The following is a 13,670-nucleotide window of genomic DNA, read 5'->3' as shown; positions in this document are numbered from 1 at the left end:
CATAGCAATCAAATTGGCAAAAATTAAAGACAAAGAAAAATTATTGAAAGCAGCAAGGGAAAAACGACAAATAACATACAAGGGAACTCCCATAAGGTTAACAGCTGATTTCTCAGCAGAAACTCTACAAGCCAGAAGGGAGTGGCATGATATACTTAAAGTGATGGAAGGGAAGAACCTATAACCAAGATTACTCTACCCAACAAGGATCTCACTCAGATTCCATGGAGAAATCAAAAGCTTTACAGACAAGCAAAAGCTAAGAGACTTCAGCACCACCGAACCAGCTCTACAACAAATGCAAAAGGAACTTCTCTAAGTGGGAAACACAAGACAAGAAAAGGACCTACAAAAACAAACCCAAAACAATTAAGAAAATAGTCACAGGAACATACATACCAACAATTACCTTAAATGTGAACGGATTAAATGAACCAACCAAAAGACACAGGCTCACTGAATGGATACAAAAACAAGACCCCTATATATGCTGTGTACAAGAGACCCACTTCAGACCCAGGGACACATACAGACTGAAAATGAGGGGATGGAAAAAGATATTCCATGCAAATGGAAATCAAAAGAAAGCAGGAGTAGCAATATTCATATCAGATAAAATAGACTTTAAAATAAAGAATGTTAAGAGACAAGGAAGGACACTACATAATGATCAAGGGTTTAATCCAAGAAGAAGATATAACAATTATAAATATATATGCACCCAACATAGGAGCACCTCAATACATAAAGCAACTGCTAACAGCTGTAAAAGAGGAAATCGACAGTAACACAATAAGAGTGGGGGACGTTAACACCTCACTTACACCAATGGACAGATCATCCAAAGTAAAAATAAATACGGAAACAGTAGCTTTAAATGACACAGTAGACCACATAGATTTAAGCGATACTTATAGGACATTCCATCCAAAAACAGCAGATTACACTTTCTTCTCAAGTGCGCACAGACATTCTCCAGGATAGATCACATCTTGGGTCACAAATCAAGCCTCAGTAAATTTAACAAAATTGAAATCATATCAAGCATCTTTTCTAACCACAATGCTATGAGATTAGAAATCAATTACAGGGGAAAAAATGTAAAAAACACAAACACATGGATGCTAAACAATATGTTACTAAATAACCAAGAGATCACTGAGGAAATCAAGGAGGAAATCAAAAAATACCTAGAGACAGATGACAATGAAAACACGATGATCCAAAACCTAGGGGATGCAGGAAAAGCAGCTCTAAGAGGGAAGTTTACAGCTATACAAGCCTACCTCAAGAAACAAGAAAAATCTCAAACAATCTAGCCTTACACCTAAAGGAACTAGAGAAAGAAGAACAAGCAAAACCCAAAGTTAGCAGAAGGAAAGAAATCATAAAGATCAGAGCAGAAATAAATGAAATAGAAACAAAGAAAACAGTGGCAAAGATCAATAAAACTAAAAGCTGGTTCCTTGAGAAGATAAATGAAATTGATAAACCATTAGCCAGACTCATCAAGAAAAAGAGGAAGAGGACTCAAATCAATAAAATTAGAAATGAAAAAGGAGAACTTAGAACAGACACCACAGAAATACAAAGCATCCTAAGAGACTACTACAAGCAACTCTATGCCAATAAAATGGACAAACTGGAAGAAATGGACAAATTCTTCGAAAGGTATAACCTTCCAAGACTGAACCAGGAAGAAATAGAAAATATGAACACACCAATCACAAGTAATGAAATTGAAACTGTGATTAAAAATCTTCCAACAAACAAAAGTCCAGGACCAAATGGCTTCACAGGTGAATTCTATCAAACATTTACAGAAGAACTAACACCCATCCTTCTAAAACTCTTCCAAAAAATTGCAGAGTAAGGAACACTCCCAAACCCATTCTATGAGGCCACCATCACCCTGATACCAAAACAAGACAAAGATACTACAAAAAAGGAAAACTACAGGCCAATATCACTGATGAATATAGATGCAAAACTCCTCAACAAAACACTAGCAAGCAGAATCCAACAACACATTTAAAGGATCATATACCATGATCAAGTGGGATTTATCCCAGGGATGCAAGGATTCTTCAATATACACAAATCAATCAATGTGATACACCATATTAACAACTGAAGAATAAAAACCATACGATCATCTCAATAGATTCAGAAAAAGCTTTTGACAAAATTCAACACCCATTTATGATAAAAACTCTCCAGAAAGTGGGCATAGAGGGAACCTACCTCAACATAATAAAGGCCATATATGACAAACCCACAGCAAACATCATTCTCAACGGTGAAAAACTGAAAGCTTTTCATCTAAGATCAGGAACAAGACATGGATGTCCACTCTCACGCTATTATTCAACATAGTTTTGGAAGTCTTAGTCTCAGCAATCAGAGAAGAAAAAGAAATAAAAGGAATACAAATTGGAAAAGAAGAAGTGAAATGGTCACTGTTTGCAGATGACATGATACTATACACAGAGAATCCTAAAAATGCCACCAGAAAACTACTAGAGCTAATCAATGAATTTGGTAAACTTGCAGGATACAAAATTAATGCACAGAAATCTCTTGCATTCCTATACACTAATGATGAAAAATGTGAAACAGAAATTAAGGAAACACTCCCATTTACCATTGCAACAAAAAGAATAAAATACCTAGGAATAAACCTACCTAGGGAGACAAAAGACCTGTATGCAGAAAACTATAAGACACTGATGAAAGAAATTAAAGATGATACCAACAGATGGAGAGATATACCATGTTCTTGGACTGGAAGAATCAATATTGTGAAAATGACTATACTACCCAAAGCATTCTACATATTCAATGCAATCCCTATCAAATTACCAATGGCATTTTTTACAGAACTAGAACAAAAAATCTTAAAATTTGTATGGAGACACAAAAGACCCTGAATAGCCAAAGTGGTCTTTAGGGAAAAAAATGGAGCTGGAGGAATCAGACTCCCTGACTTCAGACTATACTACAAAGCTACAGGAATCAAGACAATATGGTACTGGCACAAAAATAGAAACACAGATCAATGGAACAAGATAGAAAGCCCAGAGGTAAACCCACGCACCTATGGTCAACTAATCTATGACAAAGGAGGCAAGGATATACAATGGAGAAAAGAAAGTCTCTTCAATAAGTGGTACTGGGAAAACTGGACAGCTACATGTAAAAGAATGAAATTAGAACACTCCCTAACACCATACACAGAAAGAAACTCAAAATGGATTAGGGACCTAAATGTAAGACTGGACACTATAAAACTCTTAGAGGAAAACAAAGGAAGTACACTCTGACATAAATTACAGCAAGATCTTTTTTGATCCACCTCCTAGAGTAATAGAAATAAAAATAAATGAATGGGACCTAATGAAACTTCAAAGCTTTTGCACAGCAAAGGAAACCATAAACAAGATGAAAAGACAACCCTCAGAATAGGAGAAAATATTTGCCAACGAATCAACGGACAAAGGATTAATCTCCAAAATATATAAACAGCTCATGCAGCTCAATATTAAAAGAACAAACAACCCAATACAAAAATGGGCAGAAGACCTAAATAGACATTTCTCCAAAGAAGACATACAGATGGCCAATAATCACATGAAAAGCTGCTCAATATCACTAATTATTAGAGAAATGCAAATCAAAACTACAATGAGGTATAACCTAACAGCAGTTAGAATGGGCTTCATCAGAAAATCTACAAACAAATGCTGGAAAGGATGTGGAGAAAAGGGAAACCTCTTGCACTGTTGGTGGGAATGTAAACTGACACAGCCACTATGGAGAACGGTATGCAGCTTCCTTAAAAAACTAAAAATAGAATTACCATATGATCCAGCAACCCCACTACTGGGCATATACCCAGAGAAACCACATTCAAAAAGACACATGCACCCCAATGTTCACTACAGCACTATTTACAATAGCCAGGTCATGGAAGCAACCTAAATGCCCATCGACAGAAGAATGCATAAAGAAGATGTGGTACATATATACAATGGAATATTACTCAACCATAAAAAGGAACAAAATTGGGTCATTTGTTGAGACATTGATGGATCTAGAGACTGTTATACAGAGTGAAGTAAGTCAGAAAGAGAAAAACAAATATCGTATATTAACACATATATGTGGAACCAGAAAAACGGTACAGATGAACCGGTTTGCAGGGCAGAAATTGAGACACAGATGTAGAGAACAAATGTATGGACACCAAGGGGGGAAAGCTGCAGGGGGTCGGGTGGTGTGATGAATTGGGCAATTGGGATTGACATGTATTCACTGATGTGTATAAAATTGATGACTAATAAGAACCTGCTGTATATAAAAAAAAAACAAAACCTGAAGTAGATTTCAAAAGGTTAAAGATGCATATTGTAATCCCACAAGGAACCATTAAAAATAATGCAAAGTGTTATATCTAAAAAGCCAATGAAGAAGATATACTAAAAAGTATGATTAACTCAAAGAAGGAATAAAAGGAGGAACAGAGCAACCAAAAAAATAGATAAAAGAAATAGCAGTATGGCAGACCTAAATACAAGCATATCAATAATTACATTAAATATAAATTGACTATACACTTCAAACTAAAGGCATAGATTGTCAAACAACAAAAACGCAAGAACCTAGTTTATGCCATCTGTAAGAGATGCATTTTAAATACAAAAACTGAAAGAGTTTGAAAACAAATGGGCAGAAAAAGATATTCCAAGTGAACAATAACACCTAAGAAAGCTGGAGGGTCTATATTAATGTCAAGCAAAATAATGTCAAACAAAATTAATTCCAGGATATATGCCCAGGAGTAGGATTGCTGAATCATATGGTAATTCTATTTTTAGTTTTCTGAGGAACCTCAATACTGTTTTCCACACTGGCTGCACCAACTTACATTCCCACCAACAGTGTAGGAGGGTTCCTTTTTCTCCACACCCTCCCCAGCATGTATTATTTGTAGACTTTTTAACAATGGCCATTCTGACCAGCGTGAGGTGGTACCTCACTCTAGTTTTGATTTGTATTTCTCTAATAATTAGCAATGTTGAGCATCTTTTCATGTGCCTATTGGCCATCTGTATGTCTTCTTTGGAGAAATGTCTCTTTAAGTCTTCTGAGCATTTTTCGATTGGGGCATATATCTAGACAAAACTATAATTCAAAAACATACATGCACCCCTATGTTCATAGCAGCACTATTCACAATAGCCAAGACATGGAAACAACCTAAATGTCCATTGACAGATGACTGGATAAAGAAGATGTGGTACATATATACAATGGAATAGTACTCAGCCATAAAAAAAGAATGAAATAATGCCATTTGCAGCAACATGAATGCAACTAGAGGTTATCATACTAAGTGAAGTAAGTCAGAAAGAGAAAGACAAATACCATATGATTTCAATTATATGTGGAATCTAAAATGCGACACAAACCTATCTATGAAACAGAAACAGAAAAAGGGACATAGAGATTAGACTAGTGGTTGCCAAGGGGGAGGGAGATGGGAGAGGGATTGTGAGTTTGGGATTAGCAGATGCAAATTGGTATGTACAGAATGGATAAACAACAGGGTCCTACTGTGTAGCACAGGGAACTATATTCAATATCCTGTGATAAACCATAATGGAAAAGAACATGAAAAATAAGGGACTTCCCTGGTGGTGCAGTGGTTAAGACTGCACGTTGCCAATGCAGGGGGCCTGGGTTCGATCTCTGGTCAGGGAAGTAGATCCCACATGCATGCCACAACTAAGAGTTCGCATGCCACAACTAAGTAGCCCATGTGCCGCAAATAAGGAGCCTGCAGGTCACAACTAAGAGCCAGCACAACCAAATAAATTAATTAAAAAAAAGAATATGGAAAAGAATGCATATATATGTATAACTGAGTCACTGCTGTACGGCAGTAATTAACACAACATTGTAATTCAACTATACTTCAATAAAAAATAAATTTAAAAAAATTAATGCCAAACAAAAAATACTTCAGAGTATTGCTAGAGACAAATAAAAAAATACTTCACAATAATCAACCAGTTCAATATGAGGATAAAATAATCCCACATGTGTATGCACCTAATAGAGAGCTTCAAAATTCAGGAAGCAGAAACTAACAGAACTGAAAGAAAAAATAGACAAATCCACAGTCACGGTTAAAGATTTCAAAACTCCTTACTCAACAGCAAGTAGACAAAAAAATCAGAAGATATAGAAGATTTAATGACTCTATAAACTACCTTAACTTAATTGATATTTATAGAGTATATACTCAGCAAATACTGAATACACATTTTTTCAAGTGATGGAACAGTCACCAAAATAGACCAAATGATACACCATAAAACAAGTCCCAACAGAGTTGAAAAAATTAAATTCTCACAGAGTATATTCTCTGACCATGAAATAATTAATTAGAAATAAACGTTTAGACAAACTCCAAATACCTGGATATTAAATGACTCACTGCTGAACAACACATGGATGAAAGAAGAAATCACAATGGAAATTTTAGAAAATATTCTGACTTAACAGAAAATAAAAATACAACATATCAAAATCTGTGTAACTGAAAATAAAAATACAACATATCAAAATCTGTGTCTAGCTAAAACAATGCATAGTGGGAAATTTAGAGCTTTAAATGCTATTCTAAATAAGAAGAAAGTCTAAACCAATGATCTAAGCACCTACATTATAAAACTAGAGAAAGAGTAAATTAAACACAAAGTAGAAAAATTAGATTTCATAAAAATTTTAAACTTTTATTGTTCAAAACACACTATAAAAAAATAAAGCAAGTCACAGAATAAGAGAAAATATTTGCACAAATATTTGACAAAGGACTTATATCCAGCATATGTATAAAGAACTCTTACAATGTAAGAATAAGAAGACAACTCAATTTAAAACTGAGTAAAATATCTAAAAAGACAGTTAACAAAAGAAGGTACATGAATGGCCAGTACACACATAAACATATCCTCCACAGCATTAGTCATTAAGAAATACAAATTAAAAATATAAACAGACTAAAAACATCCAAAGTACGGCAAGGACGAGAAAATAACTATGTGTTACTTATAAGAGGCACACACATAAGAACACAGAAAACTTGAAAATAAAAGAATGGAGTAAGATATGACAGGCAAGCACTAACCAAAAGAAAGCTGTCACGACAATACTAATAAAGGAAAAAGAGAACTTCAGGCGAGAAGCATTACTAGAGCCAAAGAGGGATTACATATTGATAAAAGGATCAAGCTACCAGTAAACTCTAACAATCCTATATGAGTATGCTAAAAATAGTATTAAAATATAAAAAGTAAAAATTAATAGGACTAAAAGGAAAAACAGAAAAATTCAGAATCACGAGACTAACCTCTCCTGTTAACTAGAAAAAAAAAAGCAGAGAAAAAAATTCAGCAAGGATATAGATGATCTGAAACAACAGATTTAACAAACTTGACAAAATGGACATACGTAGAACACTGCACCCACAATGGCAGAATCCACTTTCAAGTGCATACCTTTTTAACAAACTTGGTAACATGCTGAGCCATAAAGCAAAACTGAACAAATTTTAAAGAATTCACCATTCAGTATATTCTCCCATCAGACTGTAATTAAGCTAGACATCAAAAACAAAAGGTAAATGTTTAGAAATCAAGGAATGTTTAGAAACTAAGGAAACCAACAAATGTTTAGAAACTAAGGAATATACTTCTAAACGACCCATGGGTCAAAGAAGAAATTACAATGAAAACAAGAATATATTTTAAACTGAAAAAAACAAAAACATATCAACACTTGCAATATGACGAGATATTCTGAAAAGAAAACGGCTAGGCATAAATGTATACATTAGAAAAGAAAATGACAAATCAATGACTTAAGTATCTATCTAAAGAAGTCAGGAAGAACAGCAGATAAAGCTCAGAGCAGAAGGAAATAATAAAGATAACAACAGTAACTGAAACAATAGAAAACAAACATAGAATACAGAAAATAAGCAAAGCCAAAACATCTTTTTGAAAAGATTAATGAATGTAATAAAATCTAGCAAAGAGACAAAGCATGTATCACCAATACTAGGAACAAAGGGGACATTTTAAAACTATATCTGTAGAATGCAGGAATCCTTGAGACATTAAAGATATAAGAAGAGTATATCAAAACAACTTTATACCAATAATACTGAAAGTTTAAACAAAACCTAAGTTCCTAGAAAAACAAAACTTATGAAAACTGATATAAAAATCTGAATAGTTTTACATCTATTAAAGAGTAGTTACACATCTATTGAATCCATAATTAAATACCCTTCCACAAAGAAATGTGTAGGCCCATATGGCTTTATCCAAACATTGAAAAAATAAATATCACTATTCTTACACAAACTCTTACAAAGAAGAAGGAACACCACCCAACGCATTTTATGAGACCAGCATAATGTTGATACCAAAACCTGCAAGACATTACAAGAAAATTCCAAGCTACTACCTCCTATGAACACAGAAACATTCTGAACTAAACATTAGCAGACCAACTCCAGCAATACATTAAAAGGTTAATATAATTGACAAAATTGGTCTATTTCAAAAATAAAAAATTGTCATTTTTTAAACAAAAAAAATTATTGTAATTTGCCACATTAACAGATTAAAGGAGAAAAACTATAAAATCATCAATAAGTGCAGAAACGCCATTTGAAAAACTTAATATTCATAATTTTTAAAAATCTCTTAGCATATTAGAAATAGATGGGAAACTCCTATCTGACAAAAGTCAGGTTTAAAAAAAGCTTACAACAAACATCAGAATTAATGGTGAAATATTGAATACTTTTCCACTAAGATCATGAAGAAACAAAGGTGTCCACCATCAACACTGTGCTGAAGTTTCTGGCCATTGCAATTAGGTAAAAAAAAAAAAGGAAGTATACAGAATGGAAAGGAAGCAATAAAGCTGTTATTATTCCCAGACAACATAACTATGTATATGTAAAAATCTAAAAGAATCTACACACTATTAGAATTAAGTGAATTTATTTAACAAGGTTGCTGGATACAAAGTCAATGATAAAAACAAACTGTATTTCTATATATAGGCAAATTTGTTTTTTCAATGACATTGTTTATAACATCAAAAATGTCAAACACTAAGCAATAAATCTAACAAAAGATGTATAAGTCCTACACACACAAAAAAATTTCAAAGCATCACTGAAAGAAATTAAAGAACATCTAAACAAATGGACAAATACACCATCCATGGATTGGAAGACTCAATACTGTTGACACTAGTCAGCTGTCCCCATATTGATCTATATTTGAGGCACACAATTCCCATCAAAATCCCAGGCATGGTTTTGTACAGGTATGTGATTTAACAAGCTGATTCTGAAATTTATATGAAAAAGCAAAGGACCAAGAATAGCCAAGTCAATATTGCAGAACAACATTGGAGGACAGAAATCAAGACATCAAGATATCAGATATCGAGACTTATTACACAGCTACAATGACAATGTGGTATTGGCTCAAAGATAAATAACAGGCCAATGGAATACAACAGGGAGTCCAGAAACAGACTTACATACAGCCTCCCACATAAATGACAAAGAGACACTGAAGTATAGTGGAGAAAAGATAAACTCTTCAATAAATAGTGCTGAGTCTATTAGATATCCACATGAGAAAAAAATTATCTTGACCTCCTCCTTATATTTAACAAAACAATAAAACTTCTTGGAAATAAAACAGGAACAATTTACTGAAAAAAGCAAAGATTTCTTAATCAGAACACAGAATGCACTTACCTAGAGGGAAAATTTCAGACTGTAGTACATTAAAATTAGGAAATTCTTGATAGAGCCAATCTGTGGCCCATCATTTGGGAACCTCTTAATCTATGCAGTCTGATAATTCACTTAATTCTACTTATGTAACATTCAAAGAACACTGCTTTTGTGAATGACTAATATCTTGATTTATGAAATTAAATCCACAAAACTCATAATGAGAAATTCAGATAATAGTAATTTTCAATAGTTAGGACTTTTAATAACTACTGAAAACTCAACAAAGAGTCAAATACAATTTGAATTTAATATGTGAAGTGGCACTGTTTTCATTCATTTTTAAAAATACAGTTTTACTTTTAATGCTAAATCCTACTAATAATATGCAGTTATCACAGGTGATTAAAAACAGCAGCCAGGCATGAAGTGACCTGTTAGGTAGATATGAACAAAGCCAACGTAAACCAGAGTAAAGGCCCAGAGCTGCTCTCTGTGGCTAGCAAAAATAAGCCATCTGTTGCAACAAAAATAGTCTGAAAGATACAGAGTAATAAGCCTGCTCTTCTATCGTTTATTTAAATGGTGAAAATTCAGGTTGCTTAGCCAGGAATACAGCTACAGTAAGGTAAACCTTTCTCCAAGTGGGGAAAAACAGCTACACATCATCTTACTTACTCAAAAAGCCTCCTTAGATCAGCAAACTAAGGGAAAGGAATAAAATAAAGATAGCAAAGAGGGCACAGACTTAAAAAGGTATTAATGAAAAATTATATATAGCCCAACTTTCATTCTATGCCCATGCCAAACCTCATTAAGATGATACACATTTATCTTTTACTATGTGAAGGACACTGTGTATTCTCAACTACTAAATATTTTACCTTTGCAGCAAGTTGTAGTCCAATTTTGTCAGCTTCAGCCTCCAGTGTTCTACTATATGGTCTATCAAACATAAACTAAGAAGAAATAAGAAAGAAAAGTTCCATTAAGGCTATTTCATAACAAAAGGAGCAAAAAATGAGATTTTAAAAATTAATTTCATGAAGTACCTAGGATATAGCTTTTATGCTCTCCATGATAAACATTTAAAGAACACCATGGTATAAAACAAAGTGCAGCCTTTATTTCCTCCATCAGAGATTTTTTTTTTTTTTTTTTTTTTTTGCGGTATGCGGGCCTCTCACCATTGTGGCCTCTCCCGTTGCGGAGCACAGGCTCCAGACGCGCAGGCTCAGCGGCCATGGCTCACGGGCCCAGCCGCTCCGCGGCATGTGGGATCTTCCCGGACCGGGGCACGAACCCGTGTCCCCTGCATCGGCAGGCGGACTCTCAACCACTGCGCCACCAGGGATGCCCAGAGATTAATATTTTTAAAACATGGGAAGAATAGGAAAAAACCATGCCTGCAAACTTTTGGAGAGTCCACAGTATCATACAGTGGACTTGTATTTTTCCAATTATAATCTCTACTTACTATGTAGAGGATTCCCTAGGAAAGCTTATTGATGCAGGATTTTTAATATGACCAAGGAACATTGTGATCTTGCAGTTTTAAAAGAAAATTGAAAAACTATAGCTATATAATAGCCAGTGACACTACTAGAGGATTTATTTCAGTTAGAAAATTAACCATATAGCAGAATGTTCTTTCTTTGACATATTATCTTAATTTCCTCTTTGTTTTCTGAGTATCGATTAGTTAGGAAAATGAACTTTTCTTCCAACTTCAATAAAAGAATACAAATAGATATTATAACTGTAATTTTCCTAATTACTTGTATTTATGTGAATGCTTTCCAGTTAAATACTAATTTTCAGTAAGTACTAAAACTTTGTAGAAGATGGATCAATAGGCAGGATTTTTGAGAGAAGAGCTATTAATTGGGGAAGCAATTTTTCAGAGGTAGCTGCATGTCAGTAATGGCTAGAAATAGTAAAATCAATCTAATCCATTGTATATGACCATTAGATATGACTTGCTTCCTTCTCGATCATGTCTGTTTTAGGTTGCTGAACTATATTATATAGTGTCTGCACTTTCCATAAGCAGTCTGCAGGTGTCCCAACGAATCTGCCGGTAGTATAACCAATTAAAAACATTGGCTTTAAAAGGAAAGAAACGTGTTCAAGCCCAAATGCTGATGTGTATTAACTATTAGTTCTGGGCTAATTTTTTAACGCCTCTAAGTCCAATAGCATCATATGTAAAATGGAGCAGTAACAGTACCAAACTCCTAGAGTTGCAGAGAGAATAAAATGAGCAAATAATAATTAATAATAATAACTCCCATTTGTTGAGTCCTTACTTGGTACCAGGTACTGTGCTAAATGCTTTCAATCAGTGGTTCTCAACTGGACGTGATACTGTCCCTCAGGGACATTTGGAAATGTCTGGAGATATTTTTGATTGTCACAACTGGGGCTGGGAAGAGAGGGGGGAGTGCTACTGGCATCTAGTGGGTAGAGGCCAGATGTGTAGAGGCATCTAGACGTGTAGAAGCCACTGAACATTCTGCAATGCAGAGGACAATTCCCCACAACAAAGAATTATCTTGTCAATTCTTTGTCCATTCAAAATGTCAATAGTGCCTATATTGAGAAATGCTGCTTTAAATGTATAATTAAACCCGCAATAATGTTTGAGTTAGCCACTACTATTATCCAAACTTACAGATAAAGAAACTGAAACCTATAATAAGTGAAGTAACCTGCTGAAGTTCTATAAAATTTAGGTCTAATAGAGATTAAATTCAAACACAGATCCATCTGATCAGAGCCTGTATTCTTTTTTTTTTTTTTAAACATCTTTATTGGAGTATAATTGCTTTACAATGGTATGTTAGTTTCAGCTTCACAACAAAATGAATCAGTTATATATATACATATGTTCCCATATCTCTTCCCGCTTGCGTCTCCCTCCCTCCCACCCTCCCTATCCCACCCCTCCAGGCGGTCACAAAGCACCGAGCTGATCTCCCTGTGCTATGCGGCTGCTTCCCACTAGCTATCTACCTTACGTTTGGTAGTGTATATATTCTTAACCCCTGTACAAAATTAATCTACAGTGTTTATCCTAGTGCCTACAATACAGTAAGTACTCAATAAATGTTAGCTACTATAATCATTATTAATAGCTCTCAAAACCCTACCTGGTAGCGCTCTATGAGGGCTGCTACATTGTACCCAGACAGTTAAGTGAGGGCCCCCTACTTCTTCCTTCCTCTCTTCCTTTCTCTGACCAAACAATGTCAGCAATTCCCCCTCAAGAACTTCACTATCAGCATTCATTCCCCTCTGCTCTCCAATGACAATGAGCAAGCTTCCAGAGAAAGGAATATTTCCTTGTCACCAAAATTACTGGGAGGGGGTCCTGATTTAGGGAAAAAGAGTTCAAACAGAAGTAATCCTTACTTCGTTTTCAGTTTAATTATTAAAGAATTATACTCAAATAGCAGGATCATCAAGTATTTCAAGGGAGAAACAGCTTCCAGTTATCTTTCTTATGACTTAATCTCCTGATTCCATTACAGAAAAAGCTATTTATTGATAAATGGGGGGAAAACTACATTACCTTCTCTGACTTCCCAGCACATCAATGATAAAAATAAAATTCAAAATATGAGATTCTATAATCTAAGCAATAACCATTCTTTCTTTTTCCGTTTAAGAACCTTTATTTCAATATAAATGAAACCAAATGATATGCTAACACTGAATAAAAGACTTAGTTATTCAATTTCTAAAGCAATTTGTCTCAAAGAATTTTACACATTGGATTTAAACGGCACCCAGATGGCACTCTGATGGGTGCTCCACAAATCACTGAATAAAC

General features: G+C 34.5%; 1 protein-coding gene across 5 annotated transcripts in view; it reads right to left on the bottom strand.

Annotated features, from left to right (window-relative positions):
• Positions 1 to 13,670, bottom strand: part of OMA1 (OMA1 zinc metallopeptidase) — a 73,476-nt gene that overhangs the window by 43,290 nt on the left and 16,516 nt on the right. For all 5 annotated transcript variants that reach the window (XM_082862029.1, XM_082862028.1, XM_082862030.1 and 2 more), the window contains one exon: positions 10,720 to 10,794. In XM_082862029.1, the coding sequence (XP_082718155.1) occupies positions 10,720 to 10,794 (75 nt within the window). The remainder of the gene's footprint in view (positions 1 to 10,719; positions 10,795 to 13,670) is intronic.

This window comes from Leucopleurus acutus (assembly GCF_964270905.1).
Source record: "Leucopleurus acutus genome assembly, chromosome: 2".
NCBI classification, from domain to species: domain Eukaryota; kingdom Metazoa; phylum Chordata; class Mammalia; order Artiodactyla; family Delphinidae; genus Leucopleurus; species Leucopleurus acutus.
This window is presented reverse-complemented; position numbering and strand designations above follow the sequence as displayed.